This window comes from Erythrolamprus reginae, chromosome 4 (assembly GCF_031021105.1).
Source record: "Erythrolamprus reginae isolate rEryReg1 chromosome 4, rEryReg1.hap1, whole genome shotgun sequence".
Classification (NCBI taxonomy): domain Eukaryota; kingdom Metazoa; phylum Chordata; class Lepidosauria; order Squamata; family Dipsadidae; genus Erythrolamprus; species Erythrolamprus reginae.
Genome location: NC_091953.1, coordinates 84504485 through 84519123, shown reverse-complemented (window position 1 = coordinate 84519123; position 14639 = coordinate 84504485). Strand labels below are relative to the sequence as shown.

Here is a 14639-nt window from a genome sequence, read left to right as displayed (position 1 = left end):
ACATATAATTAATTCTTCATTTTATTTCCAAAGTATACTGGTTTTTAGTTGCTTTCTGATAATAAGTTTTTTTTAATGCATAGCCAATCATATTGCTGATGGAATCATCAGATGCCATGAATCTTGCATGCTTAACAGCTGGATATTATAGACTCCTAGTTGATTCCAGGAGATCAATATTTAACGTGGCCAACAAGAAAAACTGTGAGACTTGTGAAACAGGTAATTAATATTACAGAACAATGAACATTGCAGTATGTAAAAAAATATACTTGTTTATTTTTCGTGAAGCTTCTACTTCCTTCAATGGAGAACTTTGATAGTAAAGCATTTGGATTTTCAAATGTGATTTCTAAGTTAAAGGTAATTTCCTTAAACCTTAACTTTTATTCATGTTAGCTTTCTTATCTGCTTAGGCCCAAATAGAATTGTTCATGGCATTTTTTAAAAGTAGGCAGTCAAAGTTCTTTTTTTTTGCTTTTTTATTTATTTTTATTGTATATTCACTGTGCATATTTCAATGACTTAGAACTCATCAAGAACAGCTCAGAATGGATAAGGTTTTAAAAATGTATTCGAAGGTCATATAAACAAGATAAATTTAAAAGAGTTAATATTTAGGAATTACAAATAATTTAATCTGAAATATTAAAATACTGCACAAGTTATTTTGATAACTCAATTTTTTCACCTTATATTACCATTCTTTTAGGGATTGAAACTAAAGGGAAATTTAATCATCATGGATCTGAGTGGAACTATATAACTAAAATGACTACATTCTCAGCAACAGAGCAGGAAGCCCACATGTATATTGATAATAAACCAAAAACTGCAGAGGTCTCCGATAGAGCCATATGTCCAAAAGAACACAGACATCTGTACATAGAGAATGTTTATAATTCAAGTGGACTTGATCAACAGTTTGCTAAACAAAATGACTTTACAGAGGCAGAAGATAATGAAAATTCAAACCCGCAACACATGCTGTCCTTTTCTGGAGGTTTGGAATCAAGCAAGAAAATCCAAGGATCTCCAAGAGCTGCAAAAGTATCTTTTATTTTTGGAGATCATGATTTGGATGGTGTGAATCCTCAAACTCTTGGCTATGAAAGATTATTGGATGAAAGTCCAGAAGCACTAGATAAACAAACCACCCTTTATATAAGTCATGCCAATGACATTAAGAGTTTGGAATTGTCCCCAGATGCTGAAAGTTTTCATTTTGCTGCTAATTCTGTTTATGCAGGTTTACATGATGATAAAATATTTGAAGGTGCAGAAGGAATAGAAGAGCCTCTGCTGCATGACATTTGCTACTCAGAGAACACAGATGATGCTGAAGAGGAAGATGATGTCAGTTGTGAGGAAGACATTATGGTTGGAGAAATCGATAGGTCTGCTCTTCTCAGCCTTTCAGGCTCTAGTGATGATATCATAGACTTGACATCACTCCCACCTCCAGAAGGTGATGATAATGAAGATGACTTCCTATTGCATTCTCTAAATATGGCTATTGCTGCTCCTCCACCAGGATTCAGGGATAGCTCTGATGAGGAAGATTCTCAGTGTCACACAGCACAGTACAGAGCAGACAAGGAACAAACTAATAATGTTGGAAGTAGTGATATTCCAGTGTCACTTATTGATGCTGTCCCTACTAATCCTGAAGAGAAATGTGAAAAAGGACTGGAAAATGTTGTGGTATCTACGCTTCAAGCCCTGAAGGCCTTATCTGCTTCTGAGGAACACCAGATGAATGAAAATTCAGGTTCTTTCACCACTGTTACCTTTATTCGTTGAAAGAAATCATATCATTTCATCCCTTCCCCCCATTTAGGCTTTTCAGCATTAGCTCTTTTGAAAACATTGTGTTATTGTGTTATTATTTTTTGACCATCACCTACAGGCACCATATAATAGAACTACCATTGCATTAAGTTGCCTTACTTGGAATCAATGCAATATGTTATTCAATGTTTCAGAACCATTTTAAAGCTTATAAACCCCTTATCTTTATCAGTATATTGAAGTGCCTGATATGATTTCATTAATTGGCTCTTGTGTTTTGTGGCATACAGGTGTAGCCATCTTGAGAGCATATAGTCCTGAATCATCATCAGATTCTGGCAATGAAACTAACTCTTCTGAAATGACTGAAAATTCTGAATTGGCCACTGCACAGAAACTGACTGAAAATTCCGCACGAATGTTTTTACCTACTAATGAAGGCTACCAACCTCTGTTGGAATCACAGACTGAATTCTCCATTACCAAGAATCAGGTAGGAGGGCTGCTAATGAAATCTGTACATACATCTGCTAATCTGCAGCATCCAGAGCTCCAGTCAAAAGTTGTGCCTTCAAAACAGATTCTTCATTCAGATAGCATGGAGATGGAACCAGAAACCATGGAAACAAAATCTGTTACTGAATATTTTAGTAAGCTGCACATGGGGTCTGCAATATATTCTTGCACTACTAAACGTAAAAGTAAGGTGACTGATGGGGAAGGAAAAGCTCATCTTGATGGCAGCGGTCTTATGAAAAAGCAACAAGGACCCAAAAAAACAGAAAACAATGAGCAAAAGGGTAAAACTTTGTCCTCAAGGGAGGGTCAACATGCAGGCACTTTTAATGCAGAGGGAACTTCCTTTCGCAAGGACAATCAAAGATGGTATGCTGTTTTAGATGAAGGGGCAGTAGAGAAAACAGACCCAGAAACAATGAATGGAAAGACAGTTTCCAGAGTTTCCAGTCTTGGGAAAGCATATATGAACTGTAAAAATGAAACGCATCCTGAGATTGACCACAGTAGTGTCTTAGGGCATGAGCTAGATGAACATTTTGTGTCTGGTACAACTATTCTGCCTTTATCCAAAGACCGAAAGGATTCTGAAGATACAACTTTATCTGCAGATGATCCTCTTTCAAAGCTTCCAGAAGTTGAACACAGTATGACTGGATTGTGTGATTATCACTTAGCTAAGCGCATGTCATCTTTGCAGAGTGAAGGTCACTTTTCTCTGCAAAATTCACAGTGCTCTTCAGTGGATGCGGGATGTAGTACAGGCAGCAGTACATGTGGCACTCCAATTGAATCTCCTCTTTGTACTTCTGATGTTAAGCACATTATGCCTGATATGACAGGAAAAAGTATCAGTTATATTCCAGTAGAAGACAGAGCTGCCATGCATCCCAACCATGGAACATCATATAAGGAACTGCATCAACAGTCTGAAACTGTGTGTCACAGAATGGTTGTGCCTGCTATGCATTCTGCGGCTAATTCTGCTGATCCTTTATTTGGGACCTTAAAAGAAGGATGTCACAGGGTCCCCAAGATTAAAGAAACTACAGGTACAGTAGCATGGAGCCATTAATCTAATTATGCGTATAAAACAAATATGCGGTCTAAAAGTATTGAAGTAAACTGGAATATGCTGTAGGTAGTCCTTGCTTAGCTATCACAATTGGGATGAGCACAATTGGGATCTCACCTTCGTAATTAGGTGAAAGAGATGCTAAGTGAAACATCATGTGACCATAATGGATTTAATGTCATTTTCCATTTGGTCATTAAGTGAGACATCACATGACTTGAAGCTTTCCCATTGATTCTGCTTGTTGAAGGTAAGTTTTAAAGCTTGCCAGTGGTAATCATGTGACCACAGGGAAGCTGTAACAGTGATAAATGTGAGGTCTGGTTGTATAGTTTCCTTTTCAGTGTTCTTGCATCTTTGAACATTCACAGAATAGTTAATAAACAAAGTCTACTTGTATCCCTGTTAAAATGTTATTCAAATTATTTCAGTGCAGGTGGTCGTTGACTTACAACTTACAACAGTTCATTTAATATTGTTCAAAGTTACAGCGGCACTGAAAAAATTGACTTATGATTATTTTCCATATGACCATTGCACCATCTCATGGTAACATGATCAAAATTCAAATGCTTGGCAACAGTTTCATATTTATGACGGTTGCAGTGTCCTGTGGGCATGTGATCACTTTTACAGCCTTCTTACAAGCAAAGTCATTGGGGAAGTCAGATTCATTTAACAATCTTGTTATTAATTTAAAAATCACAGCGATTTGCTTAACAACTGTAGTAAGAATGTACTTCAATCTGTACATTGGATGGGATGAGATACTGGAACTTTGAAGAGAAAAATATTAAACAGACTTGAAATAATAAATGCAAAGTAAATATTTTAAAACAATTTCCAATATATTATAATAGATAAAATTTAGAAATAATCTCCAACGTTCATTCGGTGACCATTTTAAGAGAAAAATCAGAGTAGGATTATATGGCTAGCCATGCCTCTTTTTAAAAATGTCTCTTTATTTGAGCAGGTAGAACAAATGGCCAAAATATTATTTTGGAATCAATTTTATTAAAGATAAAAAGTGAACTGTGGCTACTCAAATTTCTTGATACTCCCTTGAACTCCCTTGCTTAAATGTTCAGAACAATTGTGAGTGGATGCAATAAGGCAAATTTCTGAACACAAACTTGTTGTAAATTATAGTTATAAAAACAAAGGTATTCAAACTCTGTTATTGAAGGGACGGATTTTTACAAATACCAGCGTGTATTTAAAAGAAGAAGTGAGTATATGTAGTATACATATTTCATAAATCATAGAAATGTGAAAATATGTAACTCTAATTCAGAATAAATACCTGGCTAATCATTCTGAATTTGTAATAGGGTTAAGGTTTCATTAATTATGATTCAGCTATTAGCCTAGTGACCCTAGTGTCCCAAATTATGACACAATCATTTTCCCTATTTAATATTTATATCAGTATCCCAATATTAGCTTCTTCATGATGTGTGAACCAGCTCTTCAGCCACATAGCCATTGATGAAAACTCTGGGAATTCAAGTCTCTATATATGGAAATTATCTGGGTACAGTAACAAGTCTATGGATTCCATGTATGATTTAGCAAAAATGATTCCCGTAGGTGGTAAAAAGAGAACGAATATACTTTCTTTTCACCGCAAGCATATTCCAGTGTAGTGAACATAATGGTGTGATACTTCAAAAGCATCCACTGGCCTCTTAAAGCAAAAAATGAGTTGACCCATTCCTCTGTTTATAAAAGAATAAAAACTAATGATAAAAGATAAAGAAACTTATAAAAGTTTAGACACCCTGAGTCAAATTGTGATTTTTATTTAATTCTCAGGCGGGCAGCAGGTGGGGTGGAACACAGTTCCACCATGGAAATCAAGCTCAATGCGCAGCTCCAGCTGACTAGCGGCAGTCACTTCCTGGATTACAGGTCTCGGCTTGGCTTCTTCCCTGTTGCTGCTGCTGCGCGCTCCTCCCTTTTTTCCTCTTTCCTCCTTCCTGGCCTCGGATGAGCTTCCCTCTCTCCTGCCCGGCTCCCCTCCAGCCTCATGTGGCCACCTTCCAAGGCCAGGAAGGAGGAAAAAAGCAAGGAGTGCGCAACAGCAGCAGCAGCAGGGGAAAAAAGGAGGGCTGCGCTGTGCCAAAGCAGTCTGGGCTGCGGTCTTTTTCCCCTTGTGAAGCCCTCTGCCCGCAGCTGAGATGAAAAGGTTTCGTGCAGCAATAATAACCTTGTGACTCTCCCTCGGCTTCCCGATATTTTTAAATCCCCCCTTCCCGTCCTCCTCCCCCTCTTCGGAAAGCGGCAGGGAGACCAGCACTGGCAGGAGTTGCAGGGGGGCAACCCATGAAGGAGAGCATGAGAAATGTGAAGCAAATTGTCACCCCAGCGAGCGACACTGGTGAGGTTGTAAGTCGAGGACTTAACAGTTCACTTGAACGATGATGATCATTCAAACCGCTCCCACCTGGTCCCATGGCTGGCAAGCCACTCCTACCCAGTCATATGACCATCAAGCCACACCCACAAAATAAGTCACACCCATAGTGTGGCAGTAAAAATTTTGGCTGCCCTTTACTGGCTATATCTGAATATGTTTATTATGCTTATGGTATAACATTTATTCGTACTATTAAGCCTTAATAAGACAAATACTACAAGACTGAAATGTTTAGACATTAAATTGTTTTGTTTTAAGATTCTTAATAATTCTCCCTGTACTTCTACTACCCCTAGTGTAGCTTTCACAGAACCTGTGCGTGAAAGACAAGGAGGCACGCCTTCAGCTTTTCCTAGACAGCCCAGAGCTGATTCCATCCTGCTATCATCCTACATTCACTCAGAATCAAAAGTGCCAAGTCAAAACCAAGACTCTTTTGATGTTCCCAAAGTCAGCCTGTCAGGTGAGGTAGCAGTCAGTTTATGGCCATATGATACAATCGGAGGAAGCCTCAGAATGCCACAGAAGAAGAAAGTTTTGCGGCGCAGCAGCAGCATCACTGCAGAAACTACAGGCATTGAGATGTTTCTTGGGAAGGAGAAAGCTGCCGTCAGTGTATTACATTCAGAGATTTCTGAAACATCTGACTCAAAATTAGAAAAAAGAGGAGGACTTCTTCTGGGCAAAAAGCTATCGAAAAGTTATTCCCAAAGTTCCATGAACATCTGCATGAATAGTAGAAGATCTTTCTTCTTGAATGCTGTCCAAAAGGAGCCCAAGCAATACAGAACGTTACCATTACGAAAACGAGACACAAGCAACTGGAAATGTCGCAGCCCTTTTAGCTCTTGTTTCCTAACGATGGGGAATGCTGATGATGATGATGAAATTGAATATGCAGGCAGCACTCAGCACTCCTGCCTCTGTCAACCAGAGATGCAGTGCGCATTAGAAGAATTAACTACTCAGACTGAGAACGAGGAACACAAGGGGAAAGGTGTAGAGGCCCTCAGAGAAGCAGGAGACAGTCAAGAAGGCAAAAGCAGAAGTCAGTCAGATCTCAGTAACATGTCCTTTGATGCACAAATTGCAAGACTCAGTGCCATGAAAGAGAAGAAATATGCAGTGCCTGATGGATTTCTTGCAGCACAAAAGGATGCCAATGAGCTACTCTTTTTGGTCCGGTCAAGTGTGGACAAGAAGGAGGATCATCCAGAAACACATGACCTTAAACTTTCTCAGTACAAACAACTGTTATCTGTAGAATCACAACAGTTGGGAAGTGCCTGCAGGAAAATGGCCATGGCTGAAAAAAGCCCAGAGGAAATGCTTGTAGCAATGACTTCAAGCTTTCAAGTTCTCTGTTGCTTAACAGAAGCCTGCATGCGTTTAGTTAAAATCATGGACTCTGAAGCACAGCAGGAGGAGATTATAGTGAAAGTAGATGAGGTTGTAATCAACTACATTTCTCTTCTAAAAGCTGCTGAAGCAGTGAGTGGAAAGAGTTCAAGTAACTCTAGCATGAAACTTTTGGCTTGTCATTCGACCACCATGGCCACTATTGTAAGCACACTAACACGTTCTCTTAAAACGCTTTTAAATAAATAAATAGAAGTCACTTCATAATCTATGTCTGCAAAGCCATACATTTAAAAACTCTTATTTACTATGTAAAAACTAAAATTAACAAACATGCCTCTCTATATATATTTTGTTATTTTATATGAAATAGGTAAGTGACTATACACACACACACACACACACACACATACTGATAAACCTTAGGCCATTTATATCCTGCTTTATTCATGTTTTTCATATGTGAAAAACAGCATATGTATGTGTGTGTATATACAAACACGTGTGGGTGGGTAGGTGGGTGTTTATATAATTACTTCCTTTTACTTTCCAGGTTTATACTTGGGAACTATAGCATTTACAGTTAGAACTAAAAATGAAATCATAATGTATATAACAGTATTTAATATTTGAAATATAATTTTAATAGTAAAATAGATTTTACACTTCAGAGACTATTACAATTTATTAGAAATCAGTCACACATAAACTCCTATCAATACACAGACACAATAAATCTTTTGTTCACATTGCTTGCCTGATGCATCTGTTATGTTACAGTTTATTTCTTTTGATTACTTTTTTAAAGTCCTTAAATACCTCTTGCAAATATTAATACGGACCCAGAATTTAACAATATTATATGTTCCTAAAAATAAAAGCAAGTTTTATTTTCTTTTGGGCTTTTAAATAAGCACAAAAGCTTATTTTGAGGGGGATATTTTCTTATTTCTTTTGAGTGCAGTCACCACAAGACAGGGAGGTGGAGCTGCCTTACACTCCCAGCCATAGTTCCCTCTAAGCTGAGCAGTGAGCAATCGCTCACTTAAAAATCATCATCAACTCAGAGTTTTCCAAACCTGCCCAGAAACCAAGAGGGAAAGAGTGAGAGGGAAGGAGAGAGAGAGGAAGAGAGAGAAACAGGTAGAAAAAGAGAGGAAGGAAAAGGAGAAAGAAAAAGAATGGGAGTAAGGAAGAGAGAAAGAAAATCAAAATCTAGTTTGAAACTAGCTCAACTATTTAAGTGGCATTTTGATATTGATAGAGTTGCCCCTATTATGAGCTCACTGTTATAGACACACAGTACAATATTTTATTTTGAAATTCTCTGAGGCAAAACGGGTGGGTTTTTTGTTTGTTTGTTTATTTATTTATTATTTCTGTGCCGCCCAGTCCCAAAGGGACTGCCGCTCAGACACTATACTTTTCCGCCCACCCCCCAAAAAATTAGAGGGAACCCTGCTCCCAGCACCGGCTTTCCTCACAGCCCCCGCAGTCAAACCAGCCATGAATTGAAATCTGCCTCACACCTCGTGGCTGTGGCACTGGCATGTCACTCGGCCTCCTGTTCCATTGTGGCTGCAAGCAAGCAGAAGAAGTGAGCCAATGGCCATGTGGGCAGAGGTGGGATTCAGCAGTTTCTGACCAATTTTGGAGAACTGGTAGCGGAAATTTGGAGTAGTTCGGAGAATAATTAAATACCACCTCTGACTAGCCCTGCCCCATCTACTCTCTGCCTCCCGAGTTCCATCTGATTGGGAGGAAATGGGATTTTGCAGTAACCTTTCCCTGCCACACCATGCTCACCAAGCCACGCCCATAGAACCATCAGTAAAAAAAATTGAATCCCACCACTACATGCAGGGTCTTGTTGGACAGGCCTGTTGGAATCACTGTGCAGGGCAGTTGTTGGGTCGTGGATGGCCAGGCTATGGGAGCCCGGAGGTTAGACAATGTGCGCGTGGGAAGCTTCACCCGCTCTTGCATCACCTCATCTCGTCTCAGCATTGCAAGTAACTGGACAGAATGAGCAAACTGCCAGCTGCACACGTGCTTAAATAGAGCTTATTTTAGGAGTAGGGACTTATTGGATATAGAAAACATGCTAAGGCTTATTTTGGGGGTTGGTCTTATTTTTGGAAAAACACGGTAAGATTCAATTTACAGGTGTTTAAGGCTGCAAAATTCAGAAACATTTATAACATAAAATTGTATCCAGATCCTTCTCATACTTGAAACACCTTTCCACAATATCAAAACAGGCTAGAAGTAAACCTGTGGTTGCAGAAAGCCATTGCCCTTTAAACAGTTAATCTTTCTTCTTGAACTGGATCCTTTTCAAAATATGATATAGAACAGGTAAAAATGAAAATATGTGAGGTGTCAAAAGAGTTTCCACACTGTTTTTCTGCACAGCAAGTTTTGTCTTGTTTTGCAGCCATTTTTCCATATTATTTTATCCCTGGCTCTTTTGACAATGCTTGAAACAGTTACTTAACATTATTTTGAAAAGCATGTGACATTGCAATAATGGGCCAATGGGCTGTAACGGTGAGGGAACACTGTTTTGTTCAATACAGAATGACCATGCATGCTGGAGCTGCTGTGAATTGTATTTCTGAACACTTCAAATTTCTCATCTTTTATAAAGATATGATGATTCATTCAGCAAAGAGTTGAAGCCATATATAGGTTGACAAAGATCATACAATAGTTGGCCATGCTTCTTTAGAGAGGATGAATATATTTCTAAAAGATCCTTGACTGGTTTTGTCTCCTCTCTTCTCTGGGTAAGAAAAACAGGGAACTAATTGGGAATTCAACTTTTGCCGATGATGAAAGAGATATAGCCACAAATTTGGGGGTAGCTCCTGAAATTCAATCCTGTGTAGAGTTTGGGGGTCATATAAATTTCTGAAGCCAGAGATCATGATACCTAATATATTGTGAAATTATTGATTAGATTCAGGATAACTAGGGGCATTTATGGTACAACTTGTGCTTATGGATTTACATCAGGTTTCTTTATCCATTATTTTAGTCTGTGTTTTCTCCAGACAGCTCAAGATGGCAACCTATTCCCTCTTGCATCCTTGAAACAAAGCTTAGGCTCAACATGAGAGACTGTCCCAAGGGTTTTATGATTGAATTGGGTAATTATATGGCTAATTGCTATTCTTCTATTATTAAAGTACTTGTGAGAATTGGATTCCACCACAGTATGTGTTTACTAGAACTTCAGATTAAAACAATCATTATAATGCTGCCAATGCTAACCATAGTTTTATATGTAACCAAGTTTTCTTTACCTGTGGTTTATAGAATAAACCAAATTTGCCTGTATTTGCTGATCACTGTAATCTCTAAACTATAGTTTACAAATCAATTGAATCACACATGCTATCAAAATTAAATAAAATACATTTTTGTTCAGATAAAAAAATCAGCAAGATCAATTTCATACATTTTTCAGTCAATATTCAGTACAGAAAAATAAATCTATTAGCATTTTTTCTACTTGGAGCTTAAACACATAAATTGTGATCCAACTATGTGTATTTATTTATTATTTATTTATTTATTATTTGGATTTGTATGCCGCCCTCTCCGAAGACTCGGGGCGGCTCACAACAAGTGTAAAACAAATCATAAATAATTCAATTAATTAAAATATTTAAAGATTTAAAGATGTACATAGTGCTCACCCAGATATTAACAATTATGTCAATCAGCAGTTTGTGAAGAAATGATGTATATGAGACAATCTTCAACTATTCCATTTCTCAGAGCTGTTCAGCACCGTACATGTAATAGGACTAAATTACTATCATTTCAGCTTTTAAGTAGGCTTAGGAAATACAAAGAGCATCTGTTTGCGTGTATAGTTCTATCTCCTAGTATAGATAAGTGTGAAGCTATCTGCAGATGGCACCTAATAAGATGAGCACAATTTTACTGAAGATATTTCATTTATTTCAATAGAATTTGTTCTTCTCCACATATAACAAAGATATTTTTGTTCAAAGTTACCCACACTGAATTCATCAGGCTGATTGTTGCACTTGATATATTATAATAAATATCAATAGGTTTTCTGTTTCCTTCTACATTTTCAAATTAGAGCAGTTATAGAAAGGTGATACTGTAAGATACCTGAAACCATTCTTTGGAAACATCCTAGACATTAAAAAAAAACACTACTAATACATATAGTTTTAAACAATCACAGATTCTAAGAATAAAATTGGTGTGGAATGTTGTTGATCTTTTCACAACCAAATGCCCTTTTGGTATGGAAATAAGGCCTGTGAAGCCTGAACTAGAAAGGAATGGGATAATTCAGACTGATGTTAATTTACTTAGATAAGACAGAGGTATTTAACTCTGCCTTTTTTATTTAAGCTCTTTTATAGAGTGCCACCTGTGGGCTGAAAAGGGGCAAAGCAGTGTACTAGGCACCAAAAAGGAATTGATTTCTTTAAATTACTGTTTTAATTCTTATGCACATAATGCCACGAGAAGGGAAATATTAGGTTGCAGCTCAATAGGTTCAGCTTTATATCTAAGTAGCTCTTGCAGTCAGTCACTCTATCTTTCAAATATTGGTTGCAAAGATATAGTGATACAAATGACCTTTTTAGGGTGTGATTGTGTGTGAAGAGGCGCACTATGCAAACAGCAATTATTAATTTGCCAATAGTATTTGTGAAAAATAATATTCTAAGAATAATTGCTATAGTATCATATTATCAGGACACCTGTGCAAAGAAAAAGACAACAGATAAACAGGCCTGCGTGGAGGACTAAAAGCTGGGATTGGGAGGGGGTGGTAAAAAAGAGGGAAAATAATAAGCCATAGACGTGAGAAAGGATACCACTGTCACTTTGCTAAAAATTTCAAAGCATGGATGAATAAGAGTCTCTCTAAAGATGCCAGACACATACTTTCAAAATCACAAGAAGCAATCATTTCACTTTGTCTTATTTTCTCAAACCTATTTGTATCTAAATCAGGACAATACACTTTAAGGATTCAGAGAAAAGATCTGAAAGATGGACAGTGAGGATGATCAAGGAAGTAGATAAAAGTTTGTAGGAATTGGGAATATTGAAGAGAAAAGCCTGGGAAGAAGGAAGGTACAAATACTTAAACCGATGTATTGGGAATAAAATGTGAACAAAAATCCCATTCCAAATTAAAAACAAGCTATTATACAGTGCAGTGGTGTACAATTGAATGTATTCAGATAGATGCTAAATAAGAATTTGTCAGCAATGCATGTAATGGGTATCGGATAGCTCTGCTGGGCACGTTATATTGTAGTGACTTGCTGAACTAAATTCTTTCTAACTTTACAAGTATAGTGGTACCTCTACCTAAGAACGCCTCTACTTAAGAACTTTTCTAGATAAGAACCAGGTGTTCAAGATTTTTTTGCCTCTTCTTAAGAACCGTTTTCTACTTAAGAATCTGAGCCCAGAAAAAATTCCCGGGAAATTTGAGAGCGGCACGAAGGCCTGGCCAGTTTCCTGCCATTCCCCCTGGATTTCTCTCTCTGGCACAGTATATGGGAGGCAGCCTCGTGCCAGGTGTATGGGAAGCGTGTGCTCAGAGTCCCTCTTTTTTTTAAGCCTTAAAAGTTTTGGATTTTTTTGATTCCCCTCATCTCACCTTGTTCCTTCGGCAGCAATCTTCCTCCTCTTCCACCCAAGTTCTGAGCTTTTATTTCTTTCCTAATGGTTTTGCACGCATTATCTCCTTTTACATTGATTCCTATGGGAAAAATAGCTTCTGCTTACAAACCTTTCTACTTAAGAACCTGGTCACAGAACGAATTAAGTTCTTAAGTAGAGGTACCACTCTATGTACTTTTTAAAAATCTCAGTCTATTTGTTCCTCCTCAGCTTACTGTATGTACTTCTTCATTTCTCTCTCCATCCAATTTCTTCCTTGGTTTTATACATATTTCATTTTTACATTACCTGTATGTCAGTGGTGGGTAGTTTCTGATTCTGCCTGCTTCTACGAACCAGTAGCGCTGGTGACGGGAGGCTCCGCCCACCCACCTGGGACACTTTTATGCATGTGCAGACGCTTCTGAACATGTGCAGAAGCAGCACGAGCGCAAACTGGTAGTAAAGGGTTTTAGAGCCCACTATTGTGTGTTAGGCAATATAACCAAAGAAACATTGAATACAGATATAAGAATTATCCCAGTCAAAACTGTCTTGGCCAAAGATCGGGGATGGTTTTATCTTACCTATAATAGGTATATTTATAATATAACTAAACATGTTATAAGAGTATAGGAGTTATACAGAATCATTGTTATGGTCAAAATACATGTACATTTAAAAACGTAGACACAAATTTCTAGGAAATTTGGAACATTTAATTCTGTGTCTTAAGTCTTCTGCCAATTTCACCCCATTCTAATGAATAGGTACTTATACCTGCATATAATTTTCCCAGTTCAATCATGGGAAGGTGAAGCCATAGTTTTCCTAAGTAATGTTGTAGCATTGTAAGGGAGTTAGGTTCAGGTACTGCCTAGACTTCTAGATTGATCAGACAGTTACTTGTAGGAAGGAAATGCTACAATTGATGGCAAGATTTCTGAACATATTTGTCACAGTTCTGGAGTAAATAACGAATATATGAGCATCTCTCAAATATGACAAAATTTGTTATGACAAAAATTTGTCTGTGACCCACAAGGGCACTTCTCAACATTAAATTAATTGATAACATTTATATTTAGGAAGATGATACTATTTTACCCATTGCATCCTTTGGAATAACAAGAGAGTCTCTCCCTACTTATATTTTTTCTAATCTTATATCTTATAATATTTATAATCTTCTTATATCTTAAAATAAGGAGAGAGAGTAATTTTTATAATATAGATTTGTTAGTTCAGTATTCAGAATTCAAAGTCATATCATTTAAACAATCTGAAACACTAATCATGTAATTTAGCTTCTGTTCTTCTATAAAGAATACTATAAAAATACTGTATGAAAGTGACTGTTCCACACTGTAATGTATATAACAACTTGTTTTTACAGATACTTATATTGAGTGGATTAGATTTCCTCATAAAACACCTTCCAGGTGTATTGTACTCTAATTCCCACCACTCTAACGAGTTCAGTCAATGTACTCAGTGTGATCTGGGTTGCAATACAAGATATCTAAACACTGCACATTAAGGAAGGCTGGTTTAAATAAATATTAAAGTTAGATCAATAAGTTCTTGTAGAAACATTTCACTATAGAGTGAATTTCTTCAATGAATAGGAAATCCTGCTTGCCAACAGAAGCTTCATATTGTCATTGTCCTCTTTACTGGTTTACTATTACCTTAAAATATAGAAAGAATTCAATGAGGTTATATCAAATTGCAACAACAAACATAAATAAAAATCAAGAATTATAGAAATCAGTTACCTTGAGCTCTGTGTTCATTGATTAT

The 14639-nt window shown here is 37.3% G+C and overlaps 1 protein-coding gene across 6 annotated transcripts in view; it reads left to right on the top strand.

Annotated features, from left to right (window-relative positions):
• FRMPD4 (FERM and PDZ domain containing 4) overlaps window positions 1-7961 on the top strand; it is a 295945-nt gene extending 287984 nt beyond the window's left edge. For 5 of the 6 annotated variants that reach the window (XM_070750807.1, XM_070750808.1, XM_070750811.1 and 2 more), the window contains 4 exons: window positions 84-222; window positions 713-1771; window positions 2082-3359; window positions 6106-7961. In XM_070750807.1, coding sequence (XP_070606908.1) covers window positions 84-222; window positions 713-1771; window positions 2082-3359; window positions 6106-7412 — 3783 coding nt within the window. In that variant the 3' untranslated portion in view covers window positions 7413-7961. Of the gene's footprint in view, window positions 1-83; window positions 223-712; window positions 1772-2081; window positions 3360-6100 lie in introns of all 6 variants that reach the window. The other variant, XM_070750812.1, reaches the window with a different exon arrangement.
• Window positions 7962-14639: the final 6678 nt, after the last annotated feature.